The 14,404-nt window shown below is 32.0% G+C and overlaps 2 protein-coding genes and 1 non-coding gene across 3 annotated transcripts; 1 reads left to right on the plus strand and 2 right to left on the minus strand.

Annotated features, from left to right (window-relative positions):
- The first annotated feature begins 656 nt into the window (after positions 1–656).
- Positions 657–8,271, plus strand: LOC114308450 (aluminum-activated malate transporter 14). Its single transcript, XM_028254037.2, has 6 exons — positions 657–994; positions 1,463–1,603; positions 3,349–3,621; positions 5,106–5,239; positions 5,350–5,490; positions 7,360–8,271. Exons 1-6 carry the CDS (start codon positions 709–711, stop codon positions 7,948–7,950), a joined length of 1,566 nt encoding a protein of 521 aa, XP_028109838.2. The 5' UTR covers positions 657–708; the 3' UTR covers positions 7,951–8,271.
- Positions 8,272–8,925: 654 nt separating this feature from the next.
- Positions 8,926–8,997, minus strand: TRNAC-GCA (transfer RNA cysteine (anticodon GCA)). The gene has a single exon. It is a non-coding gene; the product is annotated as a tRNA-Cys (tRNA).
- Positions 8,998–10,648: 1,651 nt separating this feature from the next.
- LOC114308515 (NAC domain-containing protein 71) lies at positions 10,649–13,752 on the minus strand. Its single transcript, XM_082895925.1, has 5 exons — positions 12,782–13,752; positions 11,929–12,206; positions 11,546–11,848; positions 11,202–11,442; positions 10,649–11,104 (listed from the first exon to the last, which is right to left on the minus strand). Exons 1-5 carry the CDS (start codon positions 12,936–12,938, stop codon positions 10,992–10,994), a joined length of 1,092 nt encoding a protein of 363 aa, XP_082752051.1. The 5' UTR covers positions 12,939–13,752; the 3' UTR covers positions 10,649–10,991.
- Positions 13,753–14,404: the final 652 nt, after the last annotated feature.

Here is a 14,404-nt window from a genome sequence, read left to right on the forward strand (position 1 = left end):
GTTTTAGTTTTGTGACACTTATTTATTGAAATGTCACTAGAGCCTTTTATGTTTGTCGTTTAGTGGCATTTTTAAAAAACGTGCCACCAAATATTATTTTTTGTGACATTTTCTAAAAATATGCCACTAGTGTAGTGCCACTAAAGTGTGTTTTTGTTGTAGTGACTTTTTGTCTTTTTACGAAAAGATGTGCAGAAAAGTGGAAAGGTGATGTGATGGAAAAAAAATAAAAAGATGAATTATATAGTAGATCCCAAACTAGGTCTTAATACAAAATCTCATTTCTATAATATTATCCATATATCTCTATTAAACACAACTCACTGGACGAAACTATATCACACATTTTCATATCCAAATAATCCCTATATAATTGTCCAAATTCAAATTGTTAAATTCAACTTTTGATTTCTTTAATTTTTTTTCCTTCGTTCCATTCCATCTACATTCAATTTATTTTCTCTTCCCCATGTAACAGCTACAACTGTTTTTCTTTTTTTTTTTGGTAATAAGCTACAACTGTTTTTCATTTCACACACGCATCATATATAGGTAACACCTGCCTCACAGGGAAAGGTGGGGTGGCCCACATTATACTAAAAGTCTTATACCTGTTGAATAATTTTTTATACTATATAGTTTCCACAATCAGTGATATCATATACACATTAAATTGTTTCCAGTGAAGGAATATTTTCTGGAGTTGCCATGGCCATGGACACAGAAAGCCAGGAGACCAGTGGCAGAGTCAAGAACATGAAGAAGAGAATTGAAAATTTGGGTGAGAAAATGAAGAGATTGCCAGGATTGACATGGAAGACAGTTTGGAAGGTCGGCCGAGACGATCCGAGGAGGGTGATTCACTCATTGAAAGTTGGTTTGTCATTGACACTGGTTTCATTGTTGTATCTAATGGAGCCATTGTTCAAAGGTGTTGGAGAGAATGCCATTTGGGCTGTCATGACTGTGGTTGTAGTCCTTGAGTTCACTGCAGGTTAGTAATAATTCTTGTGCACAGAAACCGGTCACAGAACTAGTCGTAGTGTCTAGATCGACTGTGGTTGTTTTGAGTGGGGAGATTTTTCTGTAAGTGTCAAAATGTGGACTTATATATTAGACTAAATCCCACAAAAGTTTTCTTAACCCATTAAATTTGGTTCGAGGAGATCTCTTAAAGAAGATTTATATTCAATATAAACAAAAGAAAAGAAAATGAAAAAAAAAAAAAAACTAAGGAATTCCGCATACAAAAATTGCTCAGTTTCAAAAAATTGAGAAATTTCACAAATTTCATAAATTTTCATAGTTTCTTCCATATAAAAACTGATTTAAATTGTATATGTTTTGCAATTTCTAAAAAAATTGTGACTGGTACTATATATTGGGTTTCTATGTAGGTAAAATTAGTGTTTGAAGATTAAAGCCAGTTTGATTAATTTGAATGTTGTTTCTTCAATGGCAGGAGCAACATTATGCAAAGGATTGAACAGAGGAATAGGAACACTTTTAGCGGGATTGTTGGCATTGTTGATCGAGTATGTTGCAGAAAAGTCTGGTCGGGTGTTCCGAGCTATATTCATTGGAGCTGCAGTTTTTCTCATTGGTAAGATTACATTTTTGTTTATATATTTTAAATTTTTTTGGGGGGGTTAGGTAAGATTTTTGTTAATTTGGTACTGAGAATTAAACTTTCTGAGAAAAGATTAAGCAACCAATTTGTATTCAGATTCAAGCTCTAATCAATGGGATCTTGGGATGTTCCATAGAACTTTACAAAAGCTCTAGAAAGAGGTGATTTTTATTTTATTTTATTTTGTGTGGTCACGCGTTAAAATTTAATCAATATAATTTTTCTATACTTAAAAATAAAACTGCATAGATCTAATCTTTTTCAAATTAACTCCTCTTCTTAAAGTTGCATATTTAATTTTCAGTGCTACCTTTTAATTTTTCACTCAAGTCCCTTTTTAACCACCCCCCCCCCCCCATATATATATACACTTTTCTTTTACTTTTTAAGTATTTACTTATTTTTTAACACTTGATTGTGATAATGAGTATTGTGCTTTAATGTTCAGCGTGCTAATTTTTGTGACATGGTCTTTAGAATTCAAATACCATCTCAATGGAGTTATTTATTGTCATTTAATTATGACCTCCATTAGAAGTAGTTATTGGGTATTCTTGAAGTACGGTTACATGATGCTCTAAGATTACTCTATTTATTAATCTTAATATCAAGTTTTATTTATTTATTTTTTTTTTATTGGAACATGCTTATTATTTTATTTTTTTTTTAAAAAGAAAAAGAAAAAGGAGGGGCATGAGCATGACTATAAAAGTCTGTATCTGTTTGTCCAGGAGTTAAATAAGAGAGATCTAGTTGAGTCCAATAATACGTGAATAATGCAAAGTGAGAGATGTAAAATACTCAAGACGAGCTTGAGTCATGGCCTAAACCCAACAGTATAGTGACAATAAGATTTAGGCATTGAGGGCATGCTTGATCGACATGATTAGAGTATGGGATTGAAATTTCTATGGGTCTAATAATTCTCTGTTTGTTTTGAAATTTTGTTTTAGGATTATAAATCTAATGGATAATTAATCTAACAAAGTTGTAGGGTTATTAGTAATGGGGTAGGGGTGAGATTATATATTCTGAGCTGAGAAATAAAATAAAAAAGACTCTTTTACCCTTGACTAAAAATTAAAACACTTATTATTTTTATATAATTTTATATTTTAGAAGGCTAAGAATAATTTTTAAAAATTTAAAAATATTTTTGATACTTATTTTATCAAATTAGTTTATATTTAAAAAAAATTAAAAAACAAACCAAACATGGCTTTGCATTTTGTATTTTTATTTTACTTTTATTTATTTATTTATAATTTTTTTCAAAACCACATTTATGAAAAAATTTTGATAAAGTAAAGATTGTGAAAAAACATTGATGGAGGGCAAGTTTAGAAAAGAAGATAAATATAGTTGTAATCTTACATTCATATGTTTTCTTATCAAATGTAAATCAAACAATGGATAAGAAAATAATTTATCCTACTAATCCAATTGAATAGTGAACACCATACTAATTTGATAAAATTATTAATATCCTTACTATTAATTTTATGAATCAAACATGACCTGAATGTATAGTGACAAAAATGATTTAGTGGCCTAACATTTGTAATGATCCCGAACCCACCTCCAGAGTATTTACTAACTCTCATAATTTTGTTATATGGTGCACCCTTAAAAGGACATATAGCGTCCTAAGATTTAGTGGCCTAAGATTTACAATTTTTTTTTTTTTTCTTTTTTTTGTTTAATCCTTTTTTTGACAGGAAGTGCATCAACATACACAAGATTCATACCCTACATAAAGAAGAACTATGACTATGGGGTTATGATATTTCTGTTGACATTCAATTTGATCACAGTGTCAAGCTACAGAGTTGAAAATGTGTTGAAGATGGCTCAAGAGCGATTTTACACAATTGCCATTGGTTGCAGTATTTGCCTTTTTATGGCTGTCTTAGTTTTCCCAAAATGGTCTGGGGAAGACCTCCATAATTCCACTGTCTCCAAGCTTGAAGGTTTAGCTAAATCAATTCAAGGTATATATCCCAATATTGTATAGTGCCCTCAGAAATGTAATCTTAGAAATAAATGTCATCAAAGTCTACTTATTGACCTATTCAATATTGGATCGAATTCTTACTCAGTTCTAATATTGAGTTCGTGAATGAGTGAACAAAATCTTCTATTAATTTATAAAAATTGCGATCCTGACTGAGGTGATGATTGCCATGTATAATGGAGAGAGTTAACTTTACATAATTAAATCACAACAAATATTCAAAATGTACAATATGTTCCACAGAGACTCCCAGCACCCCTACCTCCACATGGGGCTGTGTGATAGCAAGACAAAATATATATATATATACATATATTTTAGCCAATGAAAAAACAATGGGGATGGTGGGGTCACCCCCGCTGGGGCCTTAGTTATTTTCCTATGTTCCATTAGTGGCGGAGCCACATGGTGACCAGGGGTCACATGCCCCTCTTGGATTTTTTTTTTTTTATATAAATAAAATTTTAAACAAAAATAATATTCAAAATAAAATGTCAAGGGCATTTTTAACTTTATTGTTTTATTGAAAATGAAGTGACTGTAACAAATTATATTTTTATGCATGAAAATTTTGTGAAAAAATCTCAATATAAAGGTAATATCTATCATTATTGATATGCAAATATAATTAATCTCACTATATATATGTAACAATTACTAGAGTGTTAGTTATATCTGCATGTGGAGTTTACCTTTCATATGTTGCTTTACTATTAGTTGGTGATATCATGATATGTCAATAATGACATGATATCACTATTATATGAAATTTTTACTCAAATTTTATAAAAATTTAATTTATCTTACCATCATATAATTTATTTTAAGACTTAAATATATGACTTTGTTATGTTGTCCATGATACACTAGTTACATGCAATACTTTCTTTTCGGTTTTACTCGAAATTAATTGTAAAATTTTATGTAGAATGCTTTTGTAATAATTTATTTAAATATTTGTACTTAATATTAATTCAAAAATTATTATTATCTTCTTATTGTTGGTTATGGAAAAAAAATTAAAATTGTAATCAAAGTGTCACTTTTGATTTAGTTTCCTGGCTCCACGTTTCATCCTTGGTGAAAATAATGTATACTAGCAAATGTACATTCTTAATATTTTTTTTTGTCATTTAATTATGTAGATTAACTCTCCCTGCTATTTATGAGAATCACCTCTCTCCAGTCTGAGTATGGACAAGGCGTGCCATACTCAGAATATTTTAAAATTAAAAGTTTACTTTTTGTCTATTTATTAACCTATTTAATATTGGATCAAATTTTTGCGCAGATCTAATATTGAATTTGTGAGTGGATGGATAAAAACTTAGCCTTTAATTTTATAAAAAAAAAACATGCCGACATGGCACAATTTGAGAGCTCAGACTGGACTCTTCAATCCATACCCGAACTCTATATATATACACAAAGCATAATAATGTTTAATGTGAAAAATTGCAGCTTGTGTGAATGAATATTTTAGTGATGAGGAGGAGACAGAAGAAAGCAGAGAAAAATCATCATCATCATCAGAAGATCTAATTTACAAGGGTTACAAGGCAGTATTGGAATCTAAATCTAATGATGAGACTCTGGTAATTAATTCAACATCTTGGAGGACTAAAAAGAGTATGAATGTGCCATGTTTGTTGGTGGAAATAGAAAATGATATGTGTTATGATGATGATGAACTGTGTGCGTGTAGGCAATGCATGCAAGCTGGGAGCCAAGGCACTCAAGACATTGTAGGTATCCATGGCAGCAATATGTCAAATTGGGATCTGCTCTTCGCCATTTTGGATACTCAATTGTTGCTCTTCATGGTTGTTTGCAAACTGAGATTCAGGTATAATTTCATTCCTAATTTATTTGGTTGTTTTGTTTTGTTTTTTTTTTGTATAAGGATTTGTTTGACCAACTGTTTTCATATAGTTGTTCTCGTAATTTTAAATAAATAAATAAAAATTAACCTTTTAAAAAGATATAACTTCCCTCCAATCCATGAGTTGTGGGGCTACAACGGTTCATTTTGATGATCTCCACATTTCAACTTTTATTGCTTTTGAATAGATTATTCATTTAAAAAAAAAATAATGGTACGCAAACATGAAATATATATACATAATGATTTAGTTAAATGTAAACTGCACTTTAAGACAAAAACATTCATGATGTTGAGTTTATTTATAAGAATGGTATTTTTAAATTATTCTTGTGGAGTTTTTATTTTATTTTATTTTATGAATTTCGTGTATAAATAGAGTTTTTCTTCAAAAAAAAAAAAAATTTAGTAGATCGAACATTAATAGCCATATAGATCAAATTTATTTATAAAAAAAAAAAATCGAACATGATTTAAAAAATAGAATATTTATTTTTTTAGAAACAAATATGATTTACTGATATTTAATCAACCCAATTAAAATAAAATTTACCTATAAATTTCATATTGAGAAATGTTAATCCGATTAGTCCCAAGAGTTTTCTTGTAAACTAATTAGTCCAATTGATTTTGGAAGGTAGATTTAAAATATTATTGGAAAATTAGATTTATGGTTATACTCTTATTTTAAATTTTTTTGTTTTTTGTTTTTTGTTTTTTGTTTTTCTGTGTGTGTGTGCGCGCGCGCACTAAAAAGACAAGATACACAACCTATGAAAATCAAATTTGAAATGAATTTTATGTGGATTTTTTTTTTTTTATTTGCAATGACTTAAAATATAAGGTTCTTCAAACATTTCAAAAGGATGTAGGAGTACAAAAACTCCTTAGTAAATTTTGAACAAATATATAATTTCAATCTATAATACTTCAATGTAACACTCAAACGTAACATTTTAATGTAATATTCTAAAAAACTCCTTAGTATAACACTTCAATGTAACACACACAAAAAAAAAATAATTAATATATTTTTTTTAAACATAATATTCCAATGTAATACTCTAAAAAAAGGATGTACGATTCTTCAAACCATTCCAAAAGGGTGTGAGATTCTTCAAATCATTCCAAAATGAGTATAAAAATTCCTTAGTAAGTTTTGGGTAAATGCATAATTTCAAACTATGATGTTATGTTTGGAAAAAGTACATTAAGTAGTTTTTTAGTGTGTTATATTGGAGTATTACGTTATTGAAATATTACATTGGAGTTTTACGTTTTTATTCATAATGTGGGATTTGTTTCAGAAGGAAAGAAAATCCAAAAGTTCTATAGGGTGGATTGACTAAATGTGTAATTTTATATTTAGAAAAACTCACTTTTATCCCTAAAAAATTAGACCAAAACATTTAAGTGATTACCCTTTTGGGGCGTTTTGGCAACATAGTAAAAATTTAACTTTTTGATTTTTTGAATTTTTTAGGTCACATCATCTCTCTATTTTTTTAACAAAAAAAAGTCAAAAAACTAAAAAAAAATTAAAAAGTCAATTTTTTACCAACTTCCCAAAACACCACTTTGTATAATTTTCACTCATACTTTTAGATTCACAAGAAAAAAGAAAAAAATAAACTATTCATAAAATCACATTTTTGAAATTTATTGGCACTAACACTTTTTTTTATATACAAATAATTTGCTTGGTGAACATGAGAAAATAGATAATTGGGATGACTAAAATTAGTAAACTTTACCCCTGATTTATAATTTATTTTGAAAACTTACTGAATTGCAATTTTCCTTTTTTGCGTTACTTGTTTCAATTTTGGTCAGACACCAAGAACAGTCCGAGCCCTCTTCAAAGACCCATGCATTCGCCTTGCAGCAGAAGTATCAAAAGCCCTTCTAGAACTTTCTCAAAGCATAAGAAACCGCCGCCAATGGTCGCCGGAGATCCTCTCCGACCACCTTCACCAGGCCTTGCAAGACCTCAACACCGCCCTCAAATCCCAACCACGTCTCTTCCTCGGCCGAACCACCACCACCTCCTCCACCATGCTAGCCCTAGCAGCTGCCACAGCCAGTCAAAAATACGAAAAGGACTTCGGGGTCTCCTTATCGAGCGTGAAAACCAACACGTCAGCATTGTTAAGCAGAACTTCTGAGAAGGAGATGAAGGTTTTGAGGCCGACGTTGAGTAGGAGTGCTATCACTACTAGCCTTGAGTTCTCAGAAGCGCTTCCTTTTGCTGCTTTTGCTTCTTTGCTTGTGGAGGTAGTGGCTAGGCTTGAGCTTGTTATTGAGGAGGTTGAAGAGTTGGGGAGGGTAGCTTGCTTTAAAGAGTTCAAACATGATGATGAAGTTGTGGTCGTCACTCGTGAGAGACCTAAAATGGAGAACTTGGCTTCCCATGGATTAGATTAGCATGGGGGAGGTCTAGAATCTAAATATATACTTCTATATTTATTCCTCAATAATATTTGGTAGGTCGAATTTTCATGATCCGAATGACTCGAATGTCTTAAAACGTTCTTGTTTTGATACATTTGGACCACACAAATTTGAGTTACCAAATATTTTTCTTTATTCTATTTTCTTTATTTCTGTTTTCAGTTATAGTAGGAGGGGGAATAGAAGAGGAATAAGACTCGAATTCAAACATTACGTTTGTAACGAGAACACCATGTTACTCTTTATGTTGATGGTTATAGATGGTTTATTTTTAAATTTAATATATATGAATTAGTTTAGTAAGAATTGCATTAGATGAATTTTCACAGTAATATAAGACTCGAATTCAAACATCATGTTTGGATACCACGCTAATCACCAAATTTACTATATATGTATTCGTTTAATAAGAATTGTATTGGTTAAATTGTTTAAGATTTATAGTTTTTCCAAATAAGATTATATTTGACTTAAAATTATTAAATATTTTTAGAATATTATAAGGTATTGTGTACAATATGCTCTCAATTTAAAAAAACTATAACACATAATAATAGTAAGTTATTATTATCTCCCTATTGTCTAATAAAAAAAGTATATTAATCTATCACACTTATAAAACTTTTCACTACGTAATTAATTTAAAGTCATGTAATATTTTGCAATCATTAAATAACTACCTTATTAAAGAATTTGAAGTCATGTAATATTTTACAACTATTAAATAACTACCTTAGTAAAGAGTAGAAGACCATTGGCGACTACTAAATAACTACCTTATTGAAGGGTGGGAGACCAACCTTAAAATTTTGGTAGTCAAATTTTGGGGAATAATTCTATAGACAGCATCTCAATATAAATATATAACACCAAATATGATTAGTTGTATAAAATTAATTTTAGTTGCAACGAACAAAGAGAAAAGAAAAACAAAAAGTAAACAACGATAGGGCCCTACCGGGTTCGAACCGGTGACCTCTCGATCTGCAGTCGAATGCTCTACCACTGAGCTAAGGACCCTTGTTGCGAAGTGGTGTAAATATTATATTTATTCTATAATAGTTTGTACAAAAGCCCAACCCAAAAGATAAAAGTTTAGCCCACGAGTCATTATTATAGTTTCAGCCTTTTTTCTGACTTCACACCCTTTCGCATATTTGAAATGATTTCTTTTTGTATTTTTTGGATTTCCAAATGTTAAAAACAAATTTTTTTTTTATTTAAATAACTGAGTATTTAGGTGAAGTTGTTTCTAGCTTGATTAATCGTGAGCATTTGAAATTAATGACCGGACACAGTTTTACTAACCCATTGGAGTGACTCGAACTTGGAATTTTAAATTTTATTATCAATTTTTTACAGCTCAATCAACCCATTGTGATTTAGAAAAACATTTAACTAGTTCAAAGCTTCATTCAACACTAAAGAAAAAGTCCCTTTCTTGGAAATTATTTTCAATTGAAACCGTGTGGAGCATAAATTTATAGAGTGCAGACCAAAAAGAGAAAGAAATCCGTCAAAAAGGATATTTATTATTAAAATCTATCAATATTTTGTTGCATGAAGAAACAAAGGACACCAGGAACACATATATTCGATTCTTCATAGCAAAGTAGTAGTAGGTGTTACCACTGAATGTTGTTAGGGTGCTTTTACATTGGTTGGTGTTGCATAAAAAATTGCCTCAACCCTTATATAAGTTTCATTGGCAGTGTTATATATAACCTTTTAAAGTAGTGTTTAAAGAACACAAAACTAAATCACAGTGGCAATTTTTAATGTTAATGAATGTGCAACATTTTATATATGTGGATTAAATATGTTGTGTTTTCTCTATTATTTAATGAAATATTGTATTTGTGTTTCTTCTCTCAAGTTATACGAATGAGAGGGGGAGGGGGAGGACGGCCATCACCCTCCAACTCGAGATTAGGTTTAGGAAGACATTATGGGTAATGTTAGAGATATCAAATTTTTTATTAAATAAATAATCAAATGTCTCACATGGGTGTGGGATCCGTAATTTTATGGACTCCTCACCTATATGAGACATTTAGTCATTTAGTTGATAGAAAATTTAGAACCTATAGCAATTTCCAGACATCATTCCTAGACATGACCATTTACCTTAATATTGCCACGTCAGCTAAAAATCTACTTCTTCCACAAACCTCTCTGGTGAGTGGGATGATGATGGGGTGTGACCATTTGAGATGCCACTTGTTGACATCTCACTGCTTCACATTTTACCTTTTTGAATCTTGGTAGCCAAGAAGAGAAGAGCAAAACCATGTATGAACTTGTAGCAATTCTGATCTTTTCCCTATAACAACATCATCAACTAGTTCACGTCTAATATAAAAGGTCAAAACCTTCCTCTTTACAAGTTCCTTATGTTTTAAAAGTTGTTGAAATAGGTGATCACAGAAGCCACCAAAGTTGAAACAAAACAAAACCACAAGCTTCCAAAGCAATTTTACTAGTACAGCCATTCACTATCCTTCCACTTGTATCACTATTCAGATTGTATAAACTCCCAAAAAAATTCACTTAGCATAGAGATTGATTGATCATAGCAAACTACAACCAAAGTGTATTCAGACACGACTGAGTACACTTTGGTTAGGATAGAAATGTTCCAGAACATAGATTAATAAGCATTCTGATGAAATTTGATAAAGATGCTTCCTTATTATACTAAACAGAGAAAAATACAGCATTTAAACATCAAAATGTTCAACAACACGACAAAGCATCGCCATGATGAAATGTTCCAACTCCTGGTGCAATCTATAAAAGTGATCATAACCAGGGGGATTGCTAACAAGAGTAGACTCAAAACCCAATACCAACACCAACACCAGCACCAAACACCAATACCAATACCAATACCAATACCAATACCATAGTTTTCCACTCCAAGATCAATATTAAAAAGTCATTGTCTCAGGGGCACCAGTCTTGATTATTACTAGTCAAAAACTGAGTAGCGTTATCCAACTTTTTGCAGATTCTCACATCACAATAACCATATTATCTTCCTGCGACCAAAGACCGCCAAGTTCCCCCAAACTCCCATCTCCGCTACCTTGTCTATGAATTGTAGCCTGATCCCAAGTTTCAAATCCTGCATTAAAGGAAAAAAATAAAATTGAAGTACAGTGACTCCCATTCTGTTTTTCAGAAGTGTTTTTGATTTCTAAGTGAATTGGTCCAGTCATAACCTTCGTAAGGCATATTATCCTCATTTCCACAAAAGCCCATGTAGTTTGTGTGTCCTGATGAGTAAGGTGAAATGCAACCAAATCGACTGAGGTCATCACCGACCTCAATTTCTTCCGTGAAATTTGAGTAGGACGAGCTGGGTGAAATTTCATACTGATTATGTGGCGGCCATTGAGTCATCATGTTTGGAAACTTGTGTTGCAGATAGTATCCAAACACACCTTGTCCTTGTGGGTATTCCTGTGTCAAGTCATAAACACAAATGTTTGAGAAATTTCTCGTGATGAACCTCAATGCCCGGTAGTGAAAATACAGCAATGAGTCAAGAATTAGTTTTTTGTACCTTCGATGAATCAAGGATTAAATCGGGTGATACCCAGACGCTACTGCGATTCGTCCCCATTGAAAATGTATCATTCTCCACAATTGGCATAGTCTGATATGGAGAAGTAACAGGGCTCGAAAAATTACTCCCATTGCATAGGTGACTCGATTGAAAGGTCATGTCCTCGGAGATCATCACAGGCTCACTTGAAATTCTAGTTGAAGTGAAATCCCCATTGTTTGAACTATTTCCAACTTGCTTATCACTAGTCTTTTGCACGTTGTCGTTCCTTTTAATGACACGACACAAAGCATAACCTCCCTGAATATCAAATTCAGACAATTCAGTGAACACTAGCTATTAATTTAAGCTAACCCATTAATTGAGATTGCTAAAATTACCTGAAAACATGGTGATCCTTGAGAAAGGTCATCAGAAAGGCGATACTCATGCATTACCCAGTCTGTTCGATCCCCCATTGGAGCTCTTCCACGGTAGAAAACTAGGGTTTTACGATAACCAGTCACAGAAGACTGACAAACAACTTTCCGGTCTTTACCAGTGGCTTTCCAGTAGCCAGCTTTGGTAGCACGGTTTGTGCGCGATCCATTTGGGTATTTCCTATCCCGGGGACAGAAGAAGAACCATTCCATGTCGCGTTTGGGAAGGAATGATTTCTCTGCAATTCATGGCTTACATATCAAGATCTTCAAATTCCCAATGACATAAAATCCAAATAGAAAACTGAAAAAGAATGAGAAACTTTTACTGTTGAAGTTTGCACTTTATTTTTTTCCTCATGACATTTGGTTTGAAAAACAAGAAATCCAATAGAAGCGGCTTTGAAGAGAAAAAAGTGAGATGCCCCACGACAAACACATTCTTCTTGTGGATGGTTCAGTTCATAAAGAAGAACAAAAGTAGAATAGAAAACAAACGGATAAACATAAAAGCAACAACTTTCCAACACCAGCAATTCTCTACCATTGAAATTGGTATCAAACCTCAATGTCATTACAAAAAAAAAAAAAAAAAAAATGATGAAGAAGAGAAATTCATTGAAGATAAATGAAGCCTTTGTTCATGTACCATCAAACCAATAACATGTATATAAAATTCTCCTAGGATTTACTTCAAATACCTTATGTACAGTTCATATCAACAGATATAATCTCATTGAACCCCCAAAATAACATACAATTGGCAATGAAGTATGTAAAGAATTTGTGTCTGAATATCTTGAAGAACAAATACCTGGCAACTCCCAGGGATCAAATTTGTACAAATCAACCACAGGAATCACTTCAAGTTCAATTTCTTGTCCCTCAACTTTTCTCTTTAGGTAATACCCAACCAATTCCTCATCGGTTGGGTGGAACCGAAACCCTGGTGGCAATGATGCTCCTCCCATTTTCTCACTTCCCAAACAAATAAAAATCTCCAAAATTTATGAAAACAGAAAAAGAGAGAGAAGCTTAGAAATTTTTTTAGAACTATATATAAACCCCGTGGTGGCTAAGTCTATTAAAAATTTGGAAGATCCAAAAGTAAAAGCTTTTCTCAACACAATACTTTTTCTCAAGAATTGCAAACAATTTCCACAAAATGCACCCGTTGTGCAACGGAATCATTTTCCTCTAAAAATTCACTATTTTTGCTTTATGATGTTTCCCCCTCCAACCCCCCCTTTGAAATTTGACCCCAAAAACAAAAATAAAAACAAACTGGATAAAGATAAAATTTCAGCAATACCCACAAAGCCAAATCTTCCCTAATATGAAAAACAGAGCAAAAAACAGGGCAAGAACTCCTAAAGATTGGTTACAACTTCCAAAATTTAAACTTTCTGTACAACCCAGAAGCCAAAACAACTCAAAACTTGTTAAAATTGAAAATTATTGAGTGGGTGAGTTCAAAATTTGTGACCCGGAAAATAATTTGATAAAAGAAAGTATATAGAAAAGAGTGAGACGAGATTGAGTAGAGTAAAAACAGAGGAGCGTGGGATGGCTTATATAAGGTTTTGGAGGTGACAAAGGTCCGAAAACTTGAACACCGAAAGGTTGATTACATGAGTCTGAAGCCAACCCAAAAATTCCAAGATTTGGGACCCACAAACCCAAACCAATTCACACCTAATTAAAAAAACTGTTAATTCCCGCCAAATTAGTATTTGTGACAGTTTGATTGTTGGTTTTGAAGGGTTTAATCCAATATTCTTGGTCACACAAGGCCTTCTCTCAGTCTTTCTTTTAGGCTCCTTCCACGTCATCATGAGTCAGACAAAACACTTTTTTAATTTTGTCTAATCTTTGTGAGTGGCCCACCCATTCAAAGAGAGAGGAGAGAGGTGCTGAGAAAGTGCGTACTTAGCTTATTGGCACTTTTTGGTGTGATCAAACAGTGTTTAGGTTTCGTTTGGGATGTGAATTAGTTTGAGATTAAAAAGTTTCATTTGAAATTAATTTTTTTGATTTTTTGAGAGAAAAAATGAACTGGTTATGATTTGGATGTGATATTTTATCTTATTAATTTTTTAATTTATTTTATCTTTTTGTAACTATTTCAACCTTTAATCTTCAAAATCTTTATCCCAAATGAGGGCTTAGTGGAAGTTTTTAAGTCCTTTTTTTCAATTCACATGTATGATGATGATGATGTGATAAAGCTTGAGTTCTTATTAATGGAACAACTTGCTTATGGAATTTTAATGGGACCAATTGATGACATAATTAGCCAAGTAACTACTACTTGCCTTGTAGATTAGGGAGGAAAAAAAATATTTTAAAAAATTACTCCAAATCTAAAATATGTGGATCAAAATTATTTTGAATGCTGCAAATATTTCAAATTCTAAGCAATTTTTTTTTTCTTTCC

The sequence above is a fragment of the Camellia sinensis genome, chromosome 11 (genome assembly GCF_055761805.1).
Source record: "Camellia sinensis isolate YWXY chromosome 11, ASM5576180v1, whole genome shotgun sequence".
NCBI classification, from domain to species: domain Eukaryota; kingdom Viridiplantae; phylum Streptophyta; class Magnoliopsida; order Ericales; family Theaceae; genus Camellia; species Camellia sinensis.

Coding starts and splice junctions, on each gene's coding strand:
- LOC114308450 (XM_028254037.2), top strand. CDS start 709: ATGGCCATGGACACAGAAAGCCAGGAGACCAGTGGCAGAGTCAAGAAC. Junction 995..1,462: donor AGTCCTTGAGTTCACTGCAG/GTTAGTAATAAT, acceptor CTTCAATGGCAG/GAGCAACATTATGCAAAGGA. Junction 3,622..5,105: donor TTTAGCTAAATCAATTCAAG/GTATATATCCCA, acceptor GAAAAATTGCAG/CTTGTGTGAATGAATATTTT.
- LOC114308515 (XM_082895925.1), bottom strand. CDS start 12,938: ATGGGAGGAGCATCATTGCCACCAGGGTTTCGGTTCCACCCAACCGAT. Junction 12,207..12,781: donor TGATCCCTGGGAGTTGCCAG/GTATTTGTTCTT, acceptor CATGAATTGCAG/AGAAATCATTCCTTCCCAAA. Junction 11,849..11,928: donor AAGGATCACCATGTTTTCAG/GTAATTTTAGCA, acceptor TTTGATATTCAG/GGAGGTTATGCTTTGTGTCG.